This window comes from Diabrotica undecimpunctata, chromosome 3 (genome assembly GCF_040954645.1).
Source record: "Diabrotica undecimpunctata isolate CICGRU chromosome 3, icDiaUnde3, whole genome shotgun sequence".
Taxonomy (NCBI): domain Eukaryota; kingdom Metazoa; phylum Arthropoda; class Insecta; order Coleoptera; family Chrysomelidae; genus Diabrotica; species Diabrotica undecimpunctata.
This window is the reverse complement of record NC_092805.1, coordinates 99,332,068-99,360,059: the sequence shown is the minus strand read 5'-3', so window position 1 is coordinate 99,360,059 and position 27,992 is coordinate 99,332,068. Positions and strand designations below refer to the sequence as shown.

Here is a 27,992-nt window from a genome sequence, read left to right as displayed (position 1 = left end):
AATCACCACCACCCATTTATATATATATATATATATATATATATATATATATATATATATATATATATATATATATATATATATATATATATATAGTTATTTGGTTGTTTTAGTCCTGCGTATTATTTCTTCATTGTTACTAATGACTAAAACAACCAAGTACCTTGGCCTACACCTGGACCAAACCCTATGTTGGAAAGAACATATCAACAAAAAAGAAAACAAATACAAGTGAGAAGACAAAAAAAAATCAAATGGTTAATTGGAAAAAACTCTAAGCTGTTAATAAATAATAAAATTGTATATACAGAGGCACTATACGTAAAATCACATCTTAACTGTCTTTCCTTTTATTTCGATATACTCTTTATGAGTACTAGAAACCAATTCGCCAAGGATTTTTGCTTAGTTGAGCAGATATGTTGTGGAATACAGTTTTAGATTCCCCATGTCTCTAATTACATCTTTATCAACGTCTGTTTTCCCTTGTAATTCTTAGAAGGCACAGATTAAAGCAAAAATCTGAATTTGGTTTCGACAATTAGAAATCTTTGGATTTCGAGTTTCGGGATTAAAATTTTAATTTATAAAACAGTTATAAAACTAATATGGACATATGGCATAGGGCTGTGGAGCTGTAGTAGTAAATCCAATATGGCTATAACGGGAAGATCTTCTTCAAATCTTAGGAGTAATTGCTGATGCACTCTGGTATGTAACCAACCAAAAAATTTATGAGAACTTCAATATCTCAATAGTAAAAGAAGTAATCCAGCAAAAGAAATCACAATACATTCAAAAATTGAACACACACTCCAATCCATTAATTTCCACAATACCTCAACATCAAGTTATCAGAAGACAATAGCGACATTGGCCAACAAACATGGACACGTGATTTTCTTACTGGAGAGGACCACATCTAGCCAGAATAAAGGGACCGGATCTAATCTCATCACATTAATTTATAGAATACATTTTTATTCTGATTATTGGTTATAATAAAAAACAATATTCGCTTAACTTATGGTAGTTAGCGATATTATATAATATTGAATATTGAATATTTTAACCATAAGGAACTCAGAGATAACGTTTCTACGAGATCACCGAAGTATCCAAGCAGCGCAATTCCAGTACTATATTCTACAGTTTTCTGACATGCAGTTTAGTAATTTTTTGTATTCTCTGTAGTATGGGTGTCTATATTTCTTCGGTAGCAAGTTTTGTGTTGCTCTTTATAATAAATTTTCTGAATTTTTAAAAATATTTGGACAATTAATACGATAAAAAAACTAGTGAGACATCAAAGTTTGTATTCACCGTGGGCATTAACAGATGTTTATACCCTCGGGCGACTTAAAAACACTCGGACCAGAGGCCCTCGTGTTTGTAAAATAGTCGCCCTAAGGTAAAAACATTTACTTAATACTCTTGGTACATAAATACTTATTAAAAATATTTTTTATTTTACATTTTGATTTTAACTGACAAATTTTAGAACCATAGTAGATTCCTATTTCTTTTCTCTAGTTTTTCTTCTGTAACTTTTATTTAGTTTCGTTTTATGTTCTTTTATGTTTTCTACATCTCTTCATGAATTTAATTTTCTTGATTTCCTATTCCTTTCTCTTAGCATTTACTAAATTTTAAATGTTATTTTTTGTTATACGATAACTTTGTAATATTGTGTCTGTTAGTGTTTTTTAAGAATTATCTTCTTGTGCTTAATAATGCCTTTATGTTTCCCCATTTTCTGTAATAGTTTAGAGTATATAGTGATATTAATGACATTCTATTAAGATGAGCTCCTGCTGAATACTTTTTGCGTTTTCATAACTGAATTTCGGGATTTTTCTTATTATATTCTAAATATTATCAAATTGATAAAAATATCAATAACGAAATATCATTTTATATTTTCAATAAATTAATTAATTGTTTTAAGAGAAAATAACTCATGTTCTTTTCAGTTATACTTAAGCTGACAATAAAGTCCTAGTAATCAAAAACTGCTGTCGAAATTTGCACAAATTTTAAAAGTGTATAAAGCAAATGAGGATAGTCTAGTTAATAAATAGTGTCTCGCGTTGAAGATGGCTGCCACTCATCAATCCATTTCAACTCTTCCGGCACACGACTTGCAACCATTCTAAGAAAGGATTTGTGGACCATGTGAGCCCTTATTGTCGTACAAAATGTGACTAATATTAAGTCTGAGTAGTAGTTCGGACAATTCTCGGTATCAAATCGATCGAAAGCTGTTGCGCGGCGAAAATAGAAAAATTGTTTAGCGGTAGTGTAGACACCCCCGTTGGGGGATTCACGTAGACTTTATTGCAAAAGGAACTAAGCAATCAACTGATTCGAACAGTGTTCGAATGGGGCAGTCCCCGACAGAGCTATAATAGGAAATTGGTTTTAAAGTAGTAGTCATTTACTAAATTCAATCTCGATTTTGTTATATCTAATGTTCAATAATACTTTAACAAATGAAAATAAATCTAAAAATTTGACATATTTATTAAGTATAATGTAAGTGTTCACATTTAATAATGTTTTGTCTTACAAATATTAACTTCTGGTCTAATACTTACACGGTACGTAAAAATGTGGAGAATAAAGTATTGCCGATTATTCTAAATTAATTAAACACTTTTTGTAGAAACCTTGCCACATACAAACGCGTGTAGCAATCTAATCAGTGAAAATTTTTACATATTTTAATATTCGGTATTATTTGTTTATGTTTTCTAATCCCAATAAACTGTTCTTTCAATAAATCTTCAGCTGAAAGGCTTCTTTTCTATTGATCACTTTGAATTTTTATGTTATGTCTCTTATTTATTATGTGCGAACTATGCCTGCCTCTTCATTTCAATTTCTTGATCGATCTTACCACATTTAAAATTTTTTTACTATGTGTTATTTTCTTTGTTGATAATTTTATCGTGTTTTTGATTGAGATAGTTGGTGATATACATTGCTACATAGTCCATCTTCTGAGGAGGCTCCCGTAGGAAAAGTTTCTGATTCGGTTTCTTTAAGTATTCCTGTAGTCCAAAAATGTCCCCGCTCAACAAATCTGAAGGTTGCCTGGCGAAATTTTTGGCCAGAAGTTGTTTAAACAATTTTTTTAAACAAATTTCAATAATTTTTTTTGCTCCCGAAAACATTTTTTTTCTTAGGTTTGTTGGCTCTTTTTGAACAAAAAAGGTCTATTTTTTTTCTCTAAAGTTAATAGTTTTTGAGTTATGAGCAATTTAAAATTCGAACAATGCAAAAATACATATTTTCGAGTAAATTATTATTTTTGAGGTTGCCACGTGCCTAAATTGAAGTTTAAACATTAAATTTAAACATTTTAAAGAATCGTTCTGGGCTTATTTTAATTTAGACCATTGTTTTTTAATTGATAATTAAGGGCGTCCACCCGATTTTAAGCCGTTTTTGTGAAAATAAATTATTAGACATATTAATAAGATGATACCTTTTGAAATTTTCTTTCTTTTTATTGAGTCGTATAATTTTTACTTTCAATATACGGCAAAAATGATATAATGAAAAGACTGATATGTTTTTGTACACACTTATGACAAATCAAATCAATCTTAAGTAATTTTTTTTTCCTTTGTTGCGAGCTATGCCGATACCTAACTTTATTTTGCTATTATCTCGCGTTAATCTTTTCTTATATATATATATATATATATATATATATATATATATATATATATATATATATATCGCACCCTCAGTGCAAGACTGCAGTAACTTAAAACTTTTTAAAAATGAAGTAATCATGGAATTCGATTGTAAACATGCATGTCTATCCCCTGTAAAACTTTAGTAACTTTCAAATGCTTAACCGGCTAAATATTACAACAACAACAGCTTAACTATTTTGCCTTTTTGTACATAAGTTCCGTGTAAAACTGTTGTAATTCTATTGTAACAGAGTTACAACAGTTTTGCACGAAATATTGCAATGGTTTCGATAACAAGCAGTGAAGGCACGAAAAAAGTAAAATATTTTTTATTTTAATATCTATATCTGTGGTGTTTAATTTTAATATACAGCGTGTCTATTCTTCAGCGCGAGATTCTTCGCACCCCTGCCTTATTTAAGAGGCGCCCGTACTCGGGACCATCGTTTAATTCCTCAGCCATTTTGATAGACCTGGAAAAAATAGTGTAGTAGTCATTCCCTTGGCTTTCTACACCGCTGTGTACACGCTGTTTAAGTGGTTACCACCGCACCGGGTACTGTTATGTATTGACCGTTCTGGCCTACATGACTTCCGCTCAATACAAATACTGAGAGACCAGCTGCCGCTTTCCAGGTTCGATTTTATATAAACCCTAAAACCATGGGGCTGCTACCCCCGCCCTCCAGACCATTGTGAAGACCTTCTTCTCCGCCCTGGATGCCGTTGTGGTCTTCATCCAAGACCCTGGACAAGGGACCCTTAACAGGTACTAGTTTCCCGGGCCAAAAAACACCTGGAATCTGCGGAAGGCATGGATTGATTCACTTTCCCTGATAGGACTGTCCAAAAAGGAGTTCCTACCCGCTACCCGCAGATATACATTATACATTTTAAAGTAAACGACTTTATATAATAAAATAAAATAATATTGAGAATATGAGAATATTGCTGAGTTGCATTTTTGAGACTACTTTATTGTAAATTTGGTCTAAAATGTAGTTAACTCTGAATAAACACCAAGCTCTGATTGTATATCTATGTTATTTAAATACATAAATTATGTATCGTCGATATGTTACCTATTGACTTACTTATAGTGGTATTTTCTTTCTATTGATATCCTCTTTTAATATAGGTAACCAGATCCTATTGCGTTCTGCCGAGGAATTTGCGACGAAATTGGTCTCATTTAGCATAATTAAAGCCACTTATGTATTTAATTTTTCACTTTTTACCATTTTGTTTCTTTTAGGGCTATACTTAAATCGTTCCATTGAACCCTACGAACCCTATAAATACAAAAAAAAACAAATATTTGTATTTATAGAATACCTTGTGAATGCGCTCATTTTTATTTAGGTGAAACGTCAAGACCATTAAATGTTGGAACAAGTGAACATCAATCTTATATTAAAAATAGAGAATTTGATAGATCTCAAATATGTAAACAAGCCTAGGAAAATGAACATAGTGTTTAATATTACTATTTAAGTATAGTCCTAAAAGAAACAGATGGTGAAATGGGAAAAACCAGGAAAGTGGTTCTAGTTATTCTAAATGAGACCAATTGGGTAGCAAATTCCTCGGCGGTATGCAGTGGATATAGTTAATACCCATATTAAAAGAAGAAATCAATACAAAGAAAATGCCACTATTAGTAAGTCAATAACATATCGAGGATACATAATTTATGCTTTTAAATAACAAACATATAAAATCAGAGTTGAGTGTTTATTGAAAGTAAACTAAATTTAAGGCCAAATACTTCATATCGGGATAGTATTATGGGGGTTTTTCCTGTTTTTTTTCTCATGATTTCCTATGGATTTACAGATAAAATTAAATTATTAGAATAAGTTAATATTAAGTTCCAAAAAACAAAATGTGTTTAAAATATTATTGTTTTGTATTTTGAGAACGATTTCCGAAGTGGAAATCGAAACGTCAAAAATAAATTTATTTTAAACTTAAATTCCGGCTTATTCTCGTTAAAAATAGTAATTATAATAATTACAGTTTTATTTACAAGTGATACAAATAAATATATAGTCAATAGATTTATTATATAGATCTACAATAGAAGTATTTTGCATCGTTCACATACAAAAAAGACAATACGCTTATTATATTATAATGATTGGCGTATTTAATTAGCAAACTGAAAATAAATTAATTTAATAAATAAACAAATTATTAAAACAACTATATTAATAATAAATTACAAAATTTTAATAAATGTCAAGTATTTGTAGGGAATTTTCGACAGAGACGCACCATAACGAGCGACGCGCCGCGGCGGCTTAAAAATCGAGTGGGCGCGCATAATTAACAATTAAAATACAACGATCTAAATTGAAATAAGCCCCGATTACTCTTCAGAATCTTGAAATTAAATTAATGGTAAATTTAGGCATTTGGCAAAAATAATACTTTACATAATATGAGTATTTAAGCATCGAAAATACAAGACACCTTTTTTGTTAAAAATAATTCAAAAAACCTAAAAAATATTTTCTAGATCAAATAAAGGTAATTTTTAAAGTTTGTTTAAAAAGATTGTTTAAATATTTTTTGCCCGAAATTTCTACATTTTGCCCGAGATTTTTACACAGAAATCCGCAAAAAACCGAATCAGAAACATTTTTACTACCATAGCGGCCTCACAACCTGGACTAAGACAATATTTTATCTTAACACTAAATTTGTAGAAAGCTGTTTGTATTTTCCATATCTAATTTTTTATTGATTTTCCTTACTCGAATTACAGAATTTTTTCAGTAAAATACCATAAGAAAACATTGTCACAGTTTAGTTATTCAAATTAGTATATTATGTTTACAACTTTACGTCACAACACTCTCTTTCTTTAATGAGAAATTTCATGATAGCTCATTTAGAACCTTTTAAATACTAACAGTAAATTTTAAAACGCTGTCGTTTCAAGACTTTTAAGTTAGACGAGTAAGAGTTTTATTACGTAGCTGTCGATCTTGTCAAAACCCTAAAAACTTTTTCGTTGCCATAAAAATTACTCCGTTTTTATAAGATGTCAAAGTACACAGTAATAAGAACTTAAATTTTTGTTTCTACATTAAAGAAAAATGTTTATTGTGAATTTTAAAAGTTGTGTAAGATTTTAAGTTAAATAAAATGCGAAATTATTCTACTTTGTAGCTAATTTCTCTGGAACTGTTGTAAGTTGAAAACTATCAGACGTAACCAGATAAAATTAAACAGCTACAACAAAGACTTATCTTAAGTGCCGCAGTATGGTTCAAGAGGTGTTAAAAAAGTTATAGAGGAAATAAAAAATAGATTGAATTGTTGTCAAGTAGTAAATAGAAAACATTTTGAACACTTTCTAAGTTTAACGAAGTTTTAGCTTTTCGTTATTATTATTATCCTCATTAATACTTGCAAGGTATTATCTACATTTAATCATTAATTCGAAGTTTTAGCTTTTCGTTATTATTATTATCCCCATTAATACTTGCAAGGTATTATCTACATTTAATCATTAATTTAGCTACAATAATTTACATCTAAATATAACAATATAGTTTATTTATTTAAAATAAAACTAACTCTATCAATTCACTTTGTGTTCTTCAATTTCTGGTGTTTCCGGTTCTAGCGTCGTTTGATCTTCCTCCGCGTATAGAGCTTTTTTAGGTAGTCAATCCACGTATTCTTTTCTGTATGTTTTGGTTCTATTAGTTCCTTAAACTCCGCTCTTTGACCTCTTATGAAGCGCCATATTTCCTTTTTCAGACCGTTAAAATCATATTCCATTTCTTTCGAAAAGCGTTCCCAGTGATCATTTTTTGTTTTTCTTATAATTGCATGTGTTTCGTTTTTAATTGTCTTGTAATTATGGTATGCCTCTTGTGTTTTGGTTGACATGTATTTCAGGTAAGCTTTTTTCTTTTTTTTGCATTTTTCCTTCACTTCTATACAAAACCATAAAGTTCTTCCCCTTGGGAATAATTTTTATTTATATTTCTTTCACCAAGAACTTCCTTGGTCGAGTCTGAGATATTAGACTGAATTCTTGACCCAGCTTTCTTTGAGTCTATAACTCTCTGTGATATATGTGTTTCTGCTTTTTTCGGTTAATCTTTTTTGGAGTATCTTGTGGAGTCATCCTGTAAGCTTTCAACTTTTATCTTTGTGGTGTATTCTGGTGTTTTGTTATTACATATATGTGTTTTCATTCGGATTTTGCACAATACCAATTTATGATCGCTTCCAAGATTTGAGAGGGGTGTAACTCTCTATTCGACAGAATATAGTTTTTCATAGATCTTTGTCCCCTACTGTTTCCAAAAGTGTATTTGTACTCCTCTTTGTGAGGAAAAAATGTATTATTAATACGTATTTCGTTTATGCTGCAGAGGTCCGTTAGATCTTCGTTATCATTTCTAATATTTTCATTATATCGCTGTTTTATTCCTGGCCAATACGGCCGTTAAAATCACGTACAATGATTATTACAATTATATTCATCATTTGGGGTCTCGTTTATTACAGTCTGAAGGTGTTCGTAGAAGTTTTCCCTTATGGTGGTATATCTGTTGTTCTCTGGTGCATATATTGCTATCACATTCGGAGGTTTGACATCCAGTTTAATTTTTACACTTTCTATTTTTTCAGAGGCATATTTACATTCTTGTACGTTAAAAAAGTTTTCTGTGTACTAACAGGGCGACTCCTTCTTTCGCTCTGGTTTCTTTCGCAACACCACTGTAAATCATCAGATAGTCATCTAGCATAATTTGACCCTTTCCTTTTTTCTTCGTCTCTTGTAGTATACATATGTCTATATTTTTTTCTCCGAGCTTCTTTCATTCCTATTTCGAAGCATGGTCCTGTTTCTATGAGCTGTATGGTTTTAAAGTCTATCGGTAGGGTGCAAACCTGGCTGTAGATCTCCTCCTCCTTTATCCGGGTTTGGGACCGGCAACAGTTCTGTCGAGCTACTTGATCCACTCAACAAAACTGCAGGCGGAGTTAGTACAATAATAATTTCATTATAAATTATTAGTGCAATGATTTAGTCTTTCTTATTCAACTCTCATCACGCCGAACACAAAATAGCAACATATTTTTGTTCTACGTCACTAATTTTATCTAACGAAAAGCAGATAGTTTTGTTTCTTGTATTTTTTCGCAATTCGTTTAGAATAGAACCATATAAATTGTGTACTTTTTTTTAAATTTTGGCTTATGTGGAATTGATGACATCGTATACTTTTCTAAAACACCTTTTAGCACCCGAATACTTAATTTATTCAGCGGAATATCAGCATCAATTAAAGCTTTAAACCCCAAAATCAAGGCCAAACCCCTTACTTATGCAATCCTGGAGACAAACATCTACATACCTTCCAAACTGTTTGCACAAATCACAATTTTATCAGAGTATCTTAAGCTATTCAGTCGTTTTCCACTTGTAACTATCAATTCATCTATACCAGCGCTAGTTTTATAACCTGCTCTGAGTATACTGAATAATAATGGGGACAGTATACGTCCCTGTCTCATACTTACCTCTTTTTATCTTTATGTCGCATGTCATCTATTAAATAATGTCCAACTCTACTAGCTTCAGTTTGTTCGTAGTAGAAATTTTTTGTTGTTCGCGAGGAATCGCAAAGTGGGCGATTGGTGGTAGATTTCAAAAGCATCCACTTCGGGAAAACCTTAAAATTGTCATAATCAATGCATTTTGCGAATTGGCAAACCTATAACCAAGTACATGACTGTGTGCAGTTACATTTTACTGAGAACCATTACTTTCCAAGTGTTAATTTAAATATTATTTATATTTTAATATATTTATATTTAATTTACTTTATAGTAACACCTGAAACTAAATTGAGAAATGCTGTTCCATCAGCTAAATTGCTCCAAAGGTCTCATGAAGTTATTAGTAGAAAACGTAAGGCGTAATTTACAAAATATAACGTGGCCAGCTCCAAAAATTGCCTCACCCTCAACTAAAGATCTCTGCCGACCTTGCAACCACAAAAATAATTAATGTAAATTTTACTTTCTGAGTTTCAGACATACTGTAAAAAAACAAACATTTAATTTTATTTTTATTTAGGTTTGTGAGTCAATTACCGTATGAATAAACTCGAATCACAAACAAATAAACTTTGAAGAACGTACTCCAACTTTTACTTTGGCAAAACACACGTGTAAATGATTTATATTAAACGTTTTATAGCTTCGAGATCAAATGACAAAATGATTTGTTTTCCCGAAGTGATCGTCCATCTTTGAAATCTTAAGCCCCCCTGTCGGAATTGTCTATCGCGAATACTGCGGTCTCTGCTGTCTAGACCAAGTAATTACATTATTGAAGAACGTATTTCAAAAAGTGCTTTTTGAGTACCCAATGCATCTCTGAGCCCGAATTATGTGCTTTTTATGTATTTTTCACATTTTTTATATTATCCTTTTACGTATAATTTTTACAAATGTTTTCAGGATATAGCTCATAAGCCTTATTATGCATTAGCCTTTACATTGTTTAAAATCGAATCTAAGCCACTATTGAGATTTTTTACACTTCTGTGTATTTTTTCCACTTTTACGCACCTTTTACCATGTTTTTTTTTACACAAATCCAGATATGTTTTTAAATATTATCGTGCTTCCTATATATTAGTTGAATAATCAACATCTGCCTTTACACAGATTATTGTGTTTTTGCTATTTTTCTATGTTGTTCTTGACTGAGAATCCATATTTGAGGGTTTTATGCGAAAACGGGAAATATTCACTGATTAAAAACCATTATTTTTACTCGAAATGTTTTTCATTCGGTAGGTACAAGTATTGAGTAAATAGTGTTTATAAATATAGGGCTAAAAAGAACTACGACGTTAAAGGAGATTTATTGTTTCAAATGGTCAATGGACTTCCAAATATAAAAAACCGCAGAGTGCTACCATTTAAAGGGGGGGTGCATTTTTGAGAAACGATTGAATTTGTTCTATGCACAAGGGTGCATTTGAATGAATTTTATGCACTTTTCGGACATACATCTTACAATAAAATTTTTAATTAAAATGTCACCTTTTATAAAGTCAAAAATATATTTTTTTTAAATATAGATACGATTCCAGATACGATTTTTCAAAGTTCACACCATTCTTTGATATATTTTCTATTTGTTTGCAAACATTGTTTTATAACTTTTTTCTACGCCGTTTTAGGCATATTCAGTTTTAAATTTAATAGAAAGAAAAATCAATTTCCAAAATGGCGTGTTGTATAAGGGCTTAGGACTAATTTTAAGCAAGATACGGTTCTTCAAAAATTTTCTGCTTTTAACGATTTGTGTAATCAAAATTTTACTAAATTTCTCATTATAACCAATTTTCTATTACATTTAGGTATGTGCATTACTATGCATTTTCTATGACTAATAGTAATCAAGATAATATAATCAAATTCTGATGTTTGCAACGATTTGTATATACCTAAACGTACAAGAAAATAATACTTAAGTCGTCAGATCCAAAATGCCACTGAACCTCTAAAAATCATATACAGCTCAGCTGAATTTTTCTGAGAATGTAAATTATGAGAGCCTGAAAAGATTTTAAGTTTGCTACTTCCACTCCGGGCTTCCACTAAACTCCCTCTGGTAGGTGGGGGAAAACGAAAAACAACGATTTACCGAGGATTTGTATGTCGTAAAAAAAAATGTTTTAGATAATAAATGTACCAGCGATTTTGAATGTCAGTTCAATTTGGCGCGTGCCAAATCAGTTTGTTAAATAAAATTTATATCAAATAACGGTAAAAAGAGTGCAGCTTTCGTACGCAATTTTTGCATTTTGTCGTAAGTAGAAAAAATAGTTAAAAGTAGAAAATTTTGAAGAAAATTGTCTTGCTTAAAATTAGTCATAGAGCCTTCTTATGTAGATCATTTTAAAGATAACTATTTTTTCTTTCTTAATACTGTACAAATACATATACCTACAACTGCGTAAAAAACAGTTATAGAAAAATTTTGGGGAAAAGGTAGGAAAAACGACCCACATAGGGTGTAATAAGTTTTTTTCTCTAAAGCAATATCTCCTACACTGTGGAAAAAAGCTTTGGGACAAAAAAGACAAATCGTTTGTTTCCGTGTTTTTTGCTTCGTTTTTGAATATATTTTTGAAAAAAAATGTATATAAAAAAATATATGAATATATTTTTGAAAAAAAATATATTTATGAAAATTTTAATTTAACAACTTTTTTGCAAATATATAATACCCCTTTCTTAAAAACGCAACCCCTTAAATGGTAGCACTCCGCGGTTTTAACATATTTGAAGGTCCATTGACCATATGAAACAAGAAACCACTTTAGCTGTGTGGTTCCTTTTTAAATAAAGTACATAATCAATAGCCTAGTAGTATGTATATGAGAGAGATTAGCAAATTCGGCTAGGCTGGTCTTCCTTCTTTTTATTTCCTCATGTGATTTTTTTTCTGGAATGTTGTGCTTTGACGTGGCATTTTAAACTCCTCTTTCTAGTTTACCATGATTTTACGTTAATTAATGTTTATTTATTATTATTTTGGTGATTTGTCATTCATTTTTAATTTTTTTTTGCAATTCTTCTATTTTACTGGATAAGTACAATCTTTGTGTTTGCCAGATATTCTTGACTTTTCGAATATTCTATATATTAGGTCTTTATCTGGATAGCTACTTTTTGTCTGTCTTATAGGTATATATATATATATATATATATATATATATATATATATATATATATATATATATATATATATATATATATACGTCCCGCTCCTTTATTTGATAGTTACCTAATTCTGTGATTAATCTATTAATATCTGTTTATATTTTAGGTCTTAGGCATAACATTTAGTAGGGTTATGGGTCTATATTTCTTTAGTTCATTTTTGTCTCCTTTTTAAAATAATATCTGCGGTATTACTTTATTCCAGTTTTTTTTATTGGCGTATCTGAGAATGTACATGTATTTGTATTATGTCTGAAGTCACTTTTATGTGACGTCAATCTGTCTGTTAGATTTCTGGATATGTGTCCTATGTATGACATTATCACAATTTTTGAATAGTATTTTATAAACTACATTTCAGCCTTTCATAATGCTAATAGGTGTTCTAGTTGTTGTATACAAAATGGATTAGTAAAAATCATTCATTTAATTTTAATTAGACCAAGATACTGAGACATGAAAACAAATTAAACTTTATCTAAGCTAGGCTCATGTTGTTAGTTTTTATTGGTTGATTTATACAAAGTGTTTTCGTCTTAATTTCATTGCATTTACTTAAAAAATGTCTATATTAACAAAAAGCTTCTCTTATCCTGCCCTTAAATGAGTGACTCAAAATAAAATATATATATATATATATATATATATATATATATATATATATATATATATATATATATATATATATATTTATAATACTATTATAAAAATTAATATTAAACTCACCAGTCTTCTGGGTTGAACCGCGTCGATATCCATTGGGCCGAGCTTTCGACATCCTCTCTGATGTCTTCTTCAGGGCTTCCGAGGTCTCAGTCTCCCGAGCCCCCAGACACTACTACACTCACTAATAGTAGTTCAGTGACTAGTGAGTGTAGTAGTGTCTGGGGGCTCGGGAGACTGAGACCTCGGAAGCCCTGAAGAAGACATCAGAGAAGATGCCGAAAGCTCGGCCCAATGGATATCGACGCGGTTCAACCCGGAAGACTGGTGAGTTTAATATTAATTTTTATATTAGTATTAATCTTAGCTCTAGGTTTAATATATAAATATATATATATATATATATATATATATATACATATACATATATATATATATATATATATATATATACATATACATATATATATATATATATATATATATATATATATATATATATATATACATATATATATACATGTATACATTATTATTTTCTTTTATTATATCCATTAATTTCTTCTCCTGCACCTTACTTAATATTTAAGCCAGTGATTTCTAATTATTATTATTACCTTTAAGAGACTGGTAATAATAATTCCCATAATCTTTAATTACTATGGCTATTTTCTCATTTTTATCAGTTCCTGTAGTTCTTTACTTTTGTTTAGGCTTTCCGATAACGAATTTATCTCGATTTTTGGAATTTTCGTCTACACGAAACATAAAACACGAAACATACGCTTAATACCGAATTTACCTAATTAATAAAAATGCTAATTATTTTTATAAAATTTTATGAATTTTCACATAGCTTAATATTAGTTGTTATTTAGTGTGTTTCTAAATTCTTTTAATAAACTTGCTTAAACTAACTAAATCTTTTTATTTTAAAATTTTCTATCATTAAGTAGCTCAAATATAAAATATAATTGTTGAAATCAGTTGATTGCATAAGAGTAGTTTTGATACCCATACACTTCCGACACCCGCAAAGTTCATCACCTCACGAAATATATCTTTTTGCAATAATGTTTAGGTACTGTCTACAAATATCAGAAGTCAGAAACATAACAATATAGTCAGCGAGAATATTAAGATGGAAGTTTTCTGATCATATAATGCTGACATTATTATTTCTGTTATGGTCCCTGATACGCGGTTTGAAGAAATCTACTCAGACGTCGTCACAATCACAACATACCTGCACAACCCCCCCAGAGGATCCCACACCCACGCCGAGTCCGGACCCCACGTGTTCCCCTTCACCAGAGCCGGAATTCCTTAGCGAAATGTCATCCCGAAGGATATCTTCTGATAATTATCGGTCGAGGTATAATAGACGACAAGCTGGGCGATGGCCTCGGTTTTTTAGTACAACATACAGACCACTGTGAACCTGCCTTTCAATGTTGGGTTGAGAATGGGAAAATATATCCTTACAAATATAATATTATAAAGTTTGTCTCTGCTATTTATCTCTCGTAAAGTTTAGATCTAAAACATTTATTTAAAATAATCTAAAGTAAGGGTTAATTAATATATATTAAATAATATACAAATATTAACTGGTACCGATTTCTATTTACTTTTAATGCTCAACAGGCCGTGTAGATGGCTGAAATTCAAATAAATCAGTGTATATTTAAAAAGTATGTACACATTCTTCATTTTGATAGCTTCTAATGTAATCTTGCTTCTTGCCTGCTGAATTTATGTTCTCCAGTCATGAACCCCTATTTTACTAGGATTTTCATGTGTCATCTTTGTCTTGATTGTCTTTTCTTTCTTTTTCGTGATTGGGCCTCGTATGAGGAACATCTATGGTATTTACTCATTGTCTATTCTCATTATATGTCCCATCCGTCTAACTCTTAGCGACCATATGAAGCAGCTGATACTAGGTTAATTATACAGTTCTTTCAATCTCCTTATTTGTTCACCGTACCCAATTTTACACCCTGTTTATGCCTTCATGTATATCTCTGACCATTTTTCTTTTCCACCTTTCCAATTTATCCATATCTAATACTTTTATTTTCTAGACTTCAAATTTTTGTTTTCCCTTTGTCGATCAAGGATTCAGCTGTAATTTTTCTTGTCCTTTTCCTTTTGTGATCACCCTCAGGTAATTAAAATTGTCCACACTCTTGAATTTATCTTCTCTTACATTTTTAGATGTGAAAGTAAACTGACCATCTTCTTTTTGCTCTATGTTTTTCACTATCTTGTACTTTGACTTATCCTGTGTCACTTCTAGGTCCAAATATCTTGCCTGTTTCTCTATTCTTTTTATTCAGCTAATTGTTTTTGTTAGCATAGCGAGATCATAAGCAAAAACCTGGAATTTATTTTAATGATTGTAGATACATCCAGTCGTTTTTACTCTGCTTTTTCCGATATTTAATTACAGTAACAAATTAAAAACAGCGTGGATTATTTGGATATATATATATATATATATATATATATATATATATATATATATATATATATATATATATATATATATATATATATATCTTTAAGGTATATGACCGTTTAATTTAATATAAAAAAAAAATGTGCACTCGTAAGTGAATGGGATGTTTTCGGTCAATTTGGAGATAAAAAAGACAAGAGTTGTGCTACTTTATCTATTTATTGAAGACGTTTCGCCTATTGTTTAATAAGCATCATCAGTTCATCTAAAAGAGTGTTATTAGCGATACATCTAATATGAAAAAACAATTAAGTAAATGATCTTACCTTTAAAATACAAGATCTTTTAAAGGTAAGATCATTTACTTAATTGTTTTTTCATATTAGATGTATCGCTAATAACACTCTTTTAGATGAACTGATGATGCTTATTAAACAATAGGCGAAACGTCTTCAATAAATAGGTAAAGTAGCACAACTCTTGTCTTTTTTATCTCCAAATTGACCGAAAACATCCCATTCACTTACGAGTGCACATTTTATATATATATATATATATATATATATATATATATATATATATATATATATATATATATATATATATATATATATGAGAGAGAGAGAGAGACGTATTAACTAAAGGCGGACAAAGTAGTTTGTTTAGTAGCAGTTTGTAGTTTGTCAAGACCACCTGTCTCAAACCTTAAGTGGGATGAATATGATGCAGTTTTTTCGACTCCTCCTGTATTTCTTTGCTATAGCACGTAAAAAATCAGTACTACTATGTTTTTCACTCTTCTAAAAATGACGATATTAATAAAAGATCTAGTACATCTCCTTTTTTCATTCATTTTGGTATTTTTTTTTTAATTTCATCTCATCTGCCATTTGTCTTACAATAACTTATGTTAATAGCTTACTAAGTAGAAGAACTGTAATATAGTTCTAACCTTGTTTGAAAAGTCAACATCTCCGATATGTCCGTCCATATTTTAGTTTTACTTCCAAGGTGTTGTCAAATTTATCAGCTGTTTTAGGGTTTTTCAACTCTTCTGCCTTAAACCTTTTCTCTTCGTAAAAGCAAATCAAAGTGTTGCAAATCCCATGTTCCTTCTTTTTAATAATTAAAATCAGTAAAAAAGTTATATAAAAAGAAGTAGAAATATGTGATATATACAAAATTAAAATGAAAAATCATAAAGAGAAAACGCAACAAAAACCTTTTTGTTAGATATACTGCTATATGTGTATTTTTATTGCAACTTTCATAGCTTTCCAGATGGTATTATATGAAAATATGACACGACAAACTTTATGCCTAAATAAATTTTCCTCTAAATTGTTGTTGTTCGAAAATTTGAAAGTTTAATCTTGATATTTATGTTCAGAATAAACTTAAACCAGCTTGGGCCTGTTCGTTTTATTCTAAACATATAAATTTTTAAATGATTATGAATTATGCCATTAATCACATTCGTTTGTATACAAATAATATAAAATATGAAAATATGTCAATATGCATCTTATTGATTTTACGATAATGGATTAAGTTAAAATAACAATACGGTTTTAGTTGTTAAGATTGAAAAATACGTTTATTTTACGGATATTTTATTATACGCCAGTTTCAATTAGCTATATTCAAAGCGCATGCAGTCAATAAAATCAGAGCGCAAGCCGTGAATCGACTATCAGTTTTAACTCATTCCACGTTAAATTCACTGTCTTTTCTTTTGCTACTTTCGCACAAAAAGAAAATGATATTTCTTATACTGTAAACTTAGAAATAATAGCTGAAGTAAGGAAACTCTCAAATATACTTTGATAGAATGTATTAATAGCAAGCTAGCTTGCTTATTGGCTAAGAACTTGCAAAATTACTGTTTATTTATATATATATATATATACATATATATATATATATATATATATATATTTATATAATTATATATATATATATATATATATATATATATATATATATATACATATATATAAAAATTTTATTACTTCTTTATTCAAGTTTTTTGTTGATCTATCTCTTTTTTGCTTTGCTTTATCTTGGTATTCATTTTCCATAATATTTATGGTATTATATTTGTTTCCATATTTTACATATGTCCGTAGCATATCAACTGATCATTCCTTTTTGATATCCATTCCAGTATTCTGGAACCCTGTACTAGCTTAAACAGGTCTAGTGGATGGGTAGCGTCGGGTAGCGTCGTAGTGGAGTAACTTCGTTGTCTCTAAAAAGTCTTATGTGATCCAATGCCTTACAGTCATGCAAGATATAGATGGCTGTTTTAGGTTCTCTGCTACAAAGTCTGCAGCTGAAGTCTCCATGAAACACTCCGATTGTATGCAGGTGCCCCATATCTTTCGGTACTTCAGCACTGTTAGTACGTCCGTGCAATATACATCTTGCCATGTGTTTCACCGGATATATTTTCCCAGTGTGAATTATGTTGGCTTGGGATCTAGCCCTTCTTTTCGGCAGTGGACGAAGCTTTTTGGCACTCTCACGGCCGGCTCTGGACCGAAGTATTTTGTAGCTGATGCTCTTCTGACAAGTCAGATCTTTTATTGTAATATATGCCTTGAAGACCTGGAACCCATACCAGTGTAACACTGTTATGTTCCGCCAGTCTGTCGAGTTGGTGTCGACATGTATATCTATTATTTTGATTAGTTTATGAGCCTACATATATAAACACTCTTACTCATTTGAAAGTTTATATTCCAACCGTTAGATCTTTGGTTTTTGCTACTTGCTTATTATTTCATATACTTAGTTTAACTAGTATTAACGTGTATCCTCTTTCTTTTTAATTCTGCTTCCAATGCCGTGAACGATTGGACCAGGTCCGCCTTTCTTCTTGCTATGATATCGATGTCATTCGGATACATACGCTAGTATTTGTACACTTCTATTAATAATGGTTCCTCTTGTTGTTATTCTAGATTCTATAATAGAGTTTTCTAGAACAATGATGAATAGAAGGCACCACAGGCTAGCTCTCTATCGAAATCCTATTTATCTCTGGAAAATTCTTGCTCCAATCTTAAACTTTCTTGTTTTCACCAATTTCATTTATTGGGTATTTAATTCTACCATTGCTTTGTATGGTGGGTTTCTGTCTACATTGTACTAGGCAGATCTAACCTCCACAAAAAAATGGTGAGTATCAATTCCATACTTATATAATTTTTGCAAAGCTTGTCTTAGAAAGAATATTTGATGGATAGTTTTTTCTTTGTGAAACTCACACTCGTATTTATCTCATTATGTTTTCACAATACAACGATTGTCGAATGTAAAGAATCTGGGCGAATATTTTGTAGGTTACGTTTAAGAGGATAATTCCTCTGCAGTTATCACAAATTGTTTAATCTCGTTTTTTGTGAATAGGTACAATTATACCGACGTTTCAGTTTTCTGGTAGTTTTACGCTTCCAAATCAGTTATGCTATCCTATTTATATAGCTGGTCAGATTTTTTGCACCATGTTTTTAAAGCTCAGCTCTATTAAGGTGGTATCTCTTTTGTCTTCAATATCTTCGAGCTAGATTACTGCTTCTTGCAACTTCATCTCACCTCTTATATTCTACACCTCCCACATTCTCCAAGAAATTAACGCACCACTTCAATAAATCAATAAATTCAAGTCAATACATAAATTTTATTTGTAAACAGGCCAATAATAAAAAATAAAACTTTACTAGATTTATTCTTCATTTTATTAGTAATTATAACAATTTGTTTAATCATCAGAAAATGTTGAAGTACAGGAGAAAAAAAAAATAAAACATAATTCTAAAAAATGATGATAAGAAAAGTAAACTAAAATATAAAAAAAGTCTTAGTAACGAGTGTTTTCACCTCTACTACGTATAACAGCCTCAGATCGTTGGCCCATACAAAATTAATTGCCGTATTTCATTTTGGTCTAGTTCTCTCCAAACCCGGATCAGCCTCTCTCCCACTTCCTGTAAGTTGTTTGGTTGGATTGGTGTCGCTCTTAATCGCCTACCAAGGATATCCCAGAGATTTTCAATCGGATTTAAATCCGGACTATGTGCTGGCCATTCCATAGTCTTAATTTCTACCTCTACTAGATAATATCTGACGATCTGTGCAGCGTGAGGTCTGGCATTATCTTGCATTAGTAAGCAATTTTCACTGATATAAGGAGCGAATTGTACTACATGTTACTCCAGGATCTCCAATATGTACCATTCAGCTGTATTAGGTATTAAGTTGTATTCTTTAAGTCGCTGGCGAACAGTTTCAGTACTAATTTGTATAGCATGCACGTCTCGAAGCTGAATTTGTAGACTTCGATGTGTTACAAAACGTTGTCGAAGAGCAGAAATTCTTAAAAATCGATCTTGAATAGGGGTAGTTACCCGGTTTCGTCCTTGCCCTGGTCTGCCAGTATGATCCCCTGTTTCGAGGAATCTTTTCCTCGAATCCGTCAGACTGTGTGGGACATATTAAACCGACGACCAATTCTTCGGTAACTCCAACCTTCTTCCGACAGTATCACTGCTTGGGCACATTAATCTCGTGTTAAATTACGTGATTGACGCTCCATAATAAACACAACTAACAATAATCAACAATTAAACAGTAGCCGAATAAAATTCGTGAACACTTGGAAATTAGTATATTTATAGAATTAGTACATTTTTTGCTTCTTTGTGTTTTATTGCAAAAAGAACTACTGCGATAAAATGCAATCAATAAATATAGAATGTACGAATAGCATATACAAGGGGCTTGCAAAATATAACATTACAATGAAAATTTTTATTAACGCTAATAAAATATTTTAATATTTCAAAGTGGTGCGTTAATTTCTTGGAGAAGTGTATATATAGTCTCTTCTCAAAATTTTCTACCCTTCTTTATAGTGTCTGTTCCCAATCAGCAATGAGCTTTCCTGTTCTGTTTCTAACTATTGATAATTTAGGCTTGAATTGCTTTCTGGTCTGGTTAACCTTCTTGTAGAATGTTCCCGTTTCCATTTGTGTGATATAATTCTCTGGTTCTTTTAGTTGCTTTTCTATACGCTCTTCCTTTTTTTAGTATTTGTTTTTTTTTTGTCCCGACCCAGCTGCTTATATTCTTCCTTTGTTGTCTTGTTCTTCGTCTTTTATAATCTTGATTTTGCATTGCATGTGTACATTCCTCATTTTACCAGTACGACTTTATTTTTTCACGCTTTTATCTCTTAATCACTTTAGTTGCTTCCCCATCCAATATGGTTCTACGCTGCCTCCAACAGTTTTTAATATCTTTAACTATACCACATGTATAGTTCTCTAGTATACCTTTCAGACTTTCCTCAAATTTCTTAGTTATCGCAGAGTTTTTAATGCTTCTACGTTAAGTCTTTTCTCTTTAACTCTTCTGACTTTCTTTGCGTTGGATATTCTAGCTCTTATTTTTATTTGGACTAGGTAGTGGTCCGAGTCTATGTTTGCTTCACGTCTTTCACGTCTATTCATCATCCTTATCATTCTGGCTTTACAGCCCTGCGTGGGTCCTAGCCTCCTCAAGAATTTCTCTCCAGTCGTCTATATCCATCGCCCTTCTCTGCCAAGTACGTATTCCCATATGTTTCATGTCTTCATCGATGTTATCAAGGAACCTTGTTCTGGGTCTTCCTCTTCTTCTCTGACCAAAGGGTCTATCAAGGAGGGTTTTTCTAGCTGGGCCATTTTGTTCCATGCGCATTACATTCCCTATCCACCTTACACGTCCTATCTTAATATGTTTTACGATATCTGGTTTCTGGGATATTCTATAAAGTTCAAAGTTGTATCGTCTTCTCCACACTCCATTGTCATTCACTGCCCCATAGATTCGCCTTAGTTCTTTTATTTCGAAAAATCCTTACATGTTTTCATTACTTTTTGGTAGAGACCAAGTCTCTTAACCATGTGTTAGGACTGGGCGATTATTGTTTTGTAGACGTAATAGATACGTCTATTACGTCACTGAAATGTCTTGAGTCGACCACTACATGGTCGATTTGATTTACTGTATTACCATCAGGACTTCATTATGTTTCCTAATGTATATCGTTGTATATAATGCATGTGCTATCCTAATTTTAACAACCTAATGGTGATCCTCCTAAGATACACCTCACTTGGAAATTAAGATGTGAGACATTTGTCTTTTTATGAAATCCAAAATTAGATTGATTTTGTTTCTGAAACATTTCTGATCTCAATTTTAGGTCTACTAATAGCACAATTTTACGAACACGCTACTAATGAAACTAAAATGCAGTATCCCCTCACCCACTTATATTTTACTGGACAGATCAAAATCGCTACTATTATTGCTCTGTCAGCCAGTGGATTGTTGCCTTAATTTCTTTACTAAAACACACATACGTTGATTTAAATCGATGGAAACTAGTATTAACAATAACAAATATTTAATTAGTTATCTTGTAACACTAATATATTTATAGAAGAGATATTTTAGACACGGCCGAAGATTTCGAACATGTCTAGAATTAAAATAGGAATACAGTATAAATTATATTTCCAGACAAAAAAAGAATAAAATAAAAGGAATAAAATGTTGTTTGATGTTTATTTTTCATATTTTATCGTAGTTCACAGTGGCTGATGTTACACACACTCACAGCCACCTCATGTACTAAAACATCGAGGTCAAATGTTGGTGTTGTCGACTATCCTTGTTTTTCGTTCAGTTTTTCAAACTAAACCGATATCAGCTCCCGAACTAACATGCTGTCTTACTGGGAGTGACGGACTATAGACAAAAGCCTTTCGATCCGATACAATTGATTAGTTAATTAGACTGTTGAGTATGACGCGAGTCTTACGAAAGCTGACAACACCAGAGGCGAGATTTTGATGCTTTTATCAGACAATACTAGGCCCTTAACAATGCCAAATTGGGTCTGTACCTTACGGATCCGTTTCGGCGTTGTAGCTATCTCTCGTAAATCGAAGTTTGCTGAAATTGTGTAATGTACGTACGCACTCTCTTTGATGTTAAATTAAATTTTGTTATAAGAATATTCTGATTTGAGAAGTTATTAATGGCTTGAGTGTTAATATCCTAATTAAGTCTATTATTCTATTAGGTTTTATTATGTAGGTATGATAAATTTATATATTTTTAGCCAAAGCAAATCATACATTGAGAAACTCTAGAAGTAAATTACTAAAAATGGATGTTAAAACTTAGAGTCTTTTCATATAACTAAATTTGGCAAATGACTTTAGATCTAATACAACATTAAAACTGCATAAATAATGGATGTTAACTGTGTATATCTATAGGTGTCAGTCCCGTAGACACAAGCAATACACGATTAAAAATTACTAAACGGGAGGTCAATATAATTAAATAAAATGGGTTTCCTTAGAATAAACTTTAAGTAAAATTAAGAATCATTTTTACCATTTCTCAAAATTTCACTACATGAGGTAGATTAAATTCCAAATTCTATTATATTGAAGAGCATGAGTGGACAGTGGCTGGATTGGTGCGAATCAATGAAACGCTCGGATCTCTTATTGTTAGAGTGAAAAGTGTTATTCGCGAGTAACAGTTACTCTCGTAATTTCTCAAGAGTAATAATTTGACTTTTTTCTCGTAATACATTTTTTTTGTATAATCACTTAATAATTTTTATTTTAAAAAACTTACATCAGTATAGGACGACAAACAATTAAAGCAAAATAAAACAAAATAATGTCCTTCACATTGATTTATTTCGTGTCAAAAGTGTCTTTACATCAATTAGAAATTAATTTGAATAAAAATATAAATGAGCGAAACACAAACATTAAACATAAAATATTCTAACATGATGTGTGTAACAAAACCTATGAATTTATGCGTATTAAACTTTATCTGATCAAAACTAGGCTACTTTGATTGAATTTTCCTTTGCCAGCAGGAGGTCTTCCAATATAAAGGTCGAATCGAGATCATTGTATGTGGCTGCACGTCACCGAGGTATCCAAATTATCTTTGCCAAATTTTCTCTTATATTCCATCTTGCTAGATTATCTTTGATATTGCCGACTACGTTTTTAAGTCTATTGAAGCTCTTCCATACCTTCCAGTTCAAGTCTCCGCCAGGTGGTAAGGCTTCTATGGGTTGACTTCATTGTGAAAGGTGGCGCAGATTATCCTGGTGCACCTACAGTGCGTTGACGAATTATCTTAAGGCCAGACGTCTGTCGTTTGCGGCATGCAAAGATCGCCAGTGCGATTTATGCCTGTCCAGTTCTTTATGTTCCGTAGCCACAACATTTATTGCGACCTACTCCTCTCTTGCCTTCAATCTTTCCCTGGATGATTAGTTGAGAGATTTCGTATTTTTTTTTCTCTCAAAATATTGCCGAGGAAACTATGTAGGAAACCCTTTCTCGATTAATTAATTAAAGTGCCCTCTCCTCAATGGAGGTTGGCTAATACAATTTTAAACTCTTCTCTATCTTCAGCTGTTCTTATTAGCTGTTCAAAATTTAGCCCTGTTCATTGTCGGATGTTTCTGAGCCACGATAGTCTTTTCCTTCCTAGGCCTCTCTTTCCTTCGATTTTTCCTTTCACTATAAGTTGGGCATATTGGTACTTATTATTTCTCAGTATGTGGCCTAGGTATGATGTTTTTCTATCTTTTACTGTGTTAAAAAGTTCTCTTTCCTTGCCTATTCTATGCAGCACTTCTTCGTTTGAGGTATGCGATGTCCATGAAATTTTGAGTATTCTCCGGTAGATCCACATTTCAAATGCCTCCAATTTATTTACGGTTGATGTTCTAAGGGTCCACGTTTCAACTGCATATAGAAGAGTCGACCAGACGTAGCATTTTGATAAACGTAGTCGAATTTCGAGTTTTATTCGAGAATCACAAAGCAGTTTTTTTATTTTTTTGAAAGATTTTCTGGCCTGTTCTATTCTTGATCTTATTTCTAGATCCGGTTAATCATTCAGGGCAAAATCGAAGAAAAACGTTGGATCGGAAGAAAACAACTGTCCTGGCTGCGTAACATTAGACAATGGACAGGTCGAATGGTCGAGGAACTGTTTCATCTAGCTGCCGACCGAGAATCATTTCATCAGCTTGTCAATATGACGATAGCCAACGCTTGAATACAAGCACGGCACACAAAGAAGAAGAAGATTTTTTCAGACCGGGTAAACATATTCTACTGCAAAGTAACTTAAGACTAAGACAGAGGGATTAGCACCAACGGATTAGCTCCCCATTTACTTCCAGTAAGTTTCCGTTTGATGATGTCATGGGCAGCTACTGTCTTCTCCCACACAATTCTCAGTTTTCTTTGGGACTATAAATCTTAGATGGAAAGCTAATACCTGGGTTTAGTTAGGTTGGGTTTTAGAGTTTTTGGATAGTATTTTATAAATTTTTCCAACGCGACACTGAGGGATTGTTGTACGGTTCCGAAGTCCTTCGCCGGTACCGCCAATGCCAGATTATCAGCGTATAAGAAGCTTCGTGAATTTTGAAGTTGTAGTTGGTCGTTGGTATAGATATTAAAAAGTTTTCAATGACAGGACGCTTCCGAAAGCCCATTATTTTAAAGTCTCCAGCGACTTATTTTGCCCCTGAAATCTACATAGAACCTACGCTATAATTTGCCCTTTCCCAAAACCATCCGAATGAACTTCAGATTAACAATTTGTGCTGTATAGTTTTTATTGGGTTTAAAACCTTCTTGTTATGGAGTGAATATTGGTAGTAGTTAGACGGTTTAGCAATAATCTCTCGAATACCTTGTACGTGTGTTAAAGCAAAGAGTTGGTAGTTTTTTGGGTTTGTTACTTCTCTGCCCAATTTTAGTATAGCTGTGACCTTAAATTTCCTCCAGATCTTAGTAGTACGATTTCTCTGTATGCAGTTATTGTAAAGCCTTTCTTCGCAGCTTCACCGATGTTTTTTTTGTTCCACTATTATATCATCCACCCTCGGTACTTTGCTGTTTTTACATTTATATTTACAGTTAATAGTTTTCTGACTTAGCATGCCTCTCAACCTTTAGCTTACGTTTTGTCTCTTAGTTTTTCCATTTTGCAGGAGTTGGTAAGTTATCTGATTTTGAGTCACATTAGAGATTGTATTAGTTTTTGACGTATCTCCATTCAGGCGTTTCTGTAGTTGTCATGCTTTATGACTGCTCTTTGACATATTAACATTTTCCAGAGTCTGAACCCGTCTTCTTATTTTGGTGTTTGCAATGGCATTAGCAAGTTCTTCATTACATTCGTTTGTTCTTTCGCTAAAGGAGTCTTCTTTAAATAAGAGTTGGTACCAGTGAACAAGTAGCTTTGCTTTCTTGTTTATGTCTAAGATGTAAGTTGTCTGGCATCCTCTGACAATCTTCAGGCGGGGAGCCTGTCTTATGACTTCGGTGATTTCATCATTAGATTATAGTACTAGATATCTTGTAGATAAATCTTATCACTTGTCTAACTTCTTAGATTATTTCTCCCACTTAGCTTTTTAAAAGTTAAAACGTCGTCGTATCGTGGTTTTGAGTGGTCTGATGGCCCCCAGAATCTCACAACCTATTGGTCGGTGTTGACTTCTTAGAATGGGATCCGACACTATTTTTGACATAGAGGTGCCATATCTCTATGGCAATATCTTTTCCTCCACCGACTGCTATTAAGAATGATGAGAATTTACTATCATGGATTTGGCATAAATTGTTTCTTTCTGCCCAGCTCAGTATGGCTTTCGATTCTCATCGTCGGTTCTATATTTCCAAACACTGCTCTGGTTGTTACAATTGTGATAATAAACTGAATGTTTTGGTTGTTGTAGTTGCTAGGCAGATTGAAGTTAAATCTCACATCTAAAGGTTTGTAAATTGATGTGACAGGACAATGATTTAGCTCTTCAGTCAGTATCTTGACGGCCTCCTTGCTGGTAGATAGGTTTTTTAACTTCTAGTTTTATCTTTACTAATAGATTATTTTTTTTTTAATTTGTCCTTTCTATATTCCATCGGTTTATCTGGATTTATTCCAGCTATTCATCTATTTATTAAAATTATCAAACTTTCTTATATATACAGAGCTGTAACTATTAGAATATCGAACATCCTAAATTGCCCTCTAGACTTTCTTAATATTTCAATCCAAATATAATCCGGATTATTCTTTTTTGAATTAAACATACCCAATGTCTTTACAGACGTCAAAAAAGGGTAACCTATATTGTAATCAAAATTCAAAGATTCAAAATTTGCGTGGTAGATTGTTCTTAGCGTTCTCAAATTAACATATTTGCGAAGTATTTTTGTACTATACCATACCTTGTTTAAATTCTTACAAATATCATCTTGATCAAAAACAGGTACAAACTTATTACATATATTATGAATAAAAGATAAAATCCGAAAAGTTTCTAAAATCATATAATGCGGCAATAAAGCCATTGTCCACATATGGGGAAGACATTATGCTAACAAACGTATACATTGATACAAATAAAGAAACTAAGGTTTTAAATGAAAAAAAAAAAAAAAAAATACAAAAAAACAAGTCGTCCCAAATATTTTGGGACCCGAAAAAAGATGATAAAGTGTTTGCCACTCCTACTCCCTGGCTTTAAACCCTTCTCTTAATTGTCAGTAAACCTTTAAATGTCAGTTACGCACGCGAAATGAATTTTTTTAAATAAAATTTGTATCAACTAGACGGTATAATTTTGATATCTTTTGATCAAAGTGTCCGATTGTCAAAAATCAAAATGCATTATAAAAGTGATGCTTTCGTACAGCTTTCGTATGGAATTTTCGCATTTTGCCTCATATAAAGTCAATTTTTACAATGCTTTTAAAAAAATAAACGTTGCGCGATTTTTGCCATATTTTATGATTCTCATGAGATCAATATAGTTACAGCTACCATTAACTAGCCGTTGTGAAATTTCTAATCGGTAAAACCGTTAAAACATGAAATTTTGATTTTATGTTTGGGCAACAAATATGTGGCATTTCAATTGAAATATGTCTAAAAAACACTAAATTTAAACTTTCGCATTACAAACGATCTCACGTCACGGGAAATGCCTCCACGAAGACGGCATTGGGTGAAATTTGTAGCTGAAATTGTGTAGTTTCAAAAAACGTAGTTTTAGAATTGAAAAGTAACAGTTTTAAACATTTGAGATCGTTTGTAATGTATCAGTTTAAATTCAGCGTTTTTTTAGAGATTAGGCTCTTACAATAGAAATTCCATAGTGACTAGTTAATTGTGGTGATAAGAAACGTGCAACTTTTATTTATTTAACAGCTTTATAAAACTATAGAACTGCATTTGCGGCAAAATACAAAAATTTC

General features: G+C 31.8%; 1 protein-coding gene across 6 annotated transcripts in view; it reads left to right on the top strand.

The window, feature by feature from the left end:
• The window catches only part of dnc (phosphodiesterase dunce), a 760,818-nt gene that overhangs the window by 339,888 nt on the left and 392,938 nt on the right, over positions 1-27,992 (top strand). For 2 of the 6 annotated variants that reach the window (XM_072526400.1, XM_072526401.1), the window contains exons 2-3: positions 1,974-2,296; positions 14,230-14,523. The exons of the other annotated variants lie outside the window; for them this stretch is intronic. In XM_072526400.1, coding sequence (XP_072382501.1) covers positions 14,312-14,523 — 212 coding nt within the window. In that variant the 5' untranslated portion in view covers positions 1,974-2,296; positions 14,230-14,311. The remainder of the gene's footprint in view (positions 1-1,973; positions 2,297-14,229; positions 14,524-27,992) is intronic. 6 annotated transcript variants of the gene reach the window in all.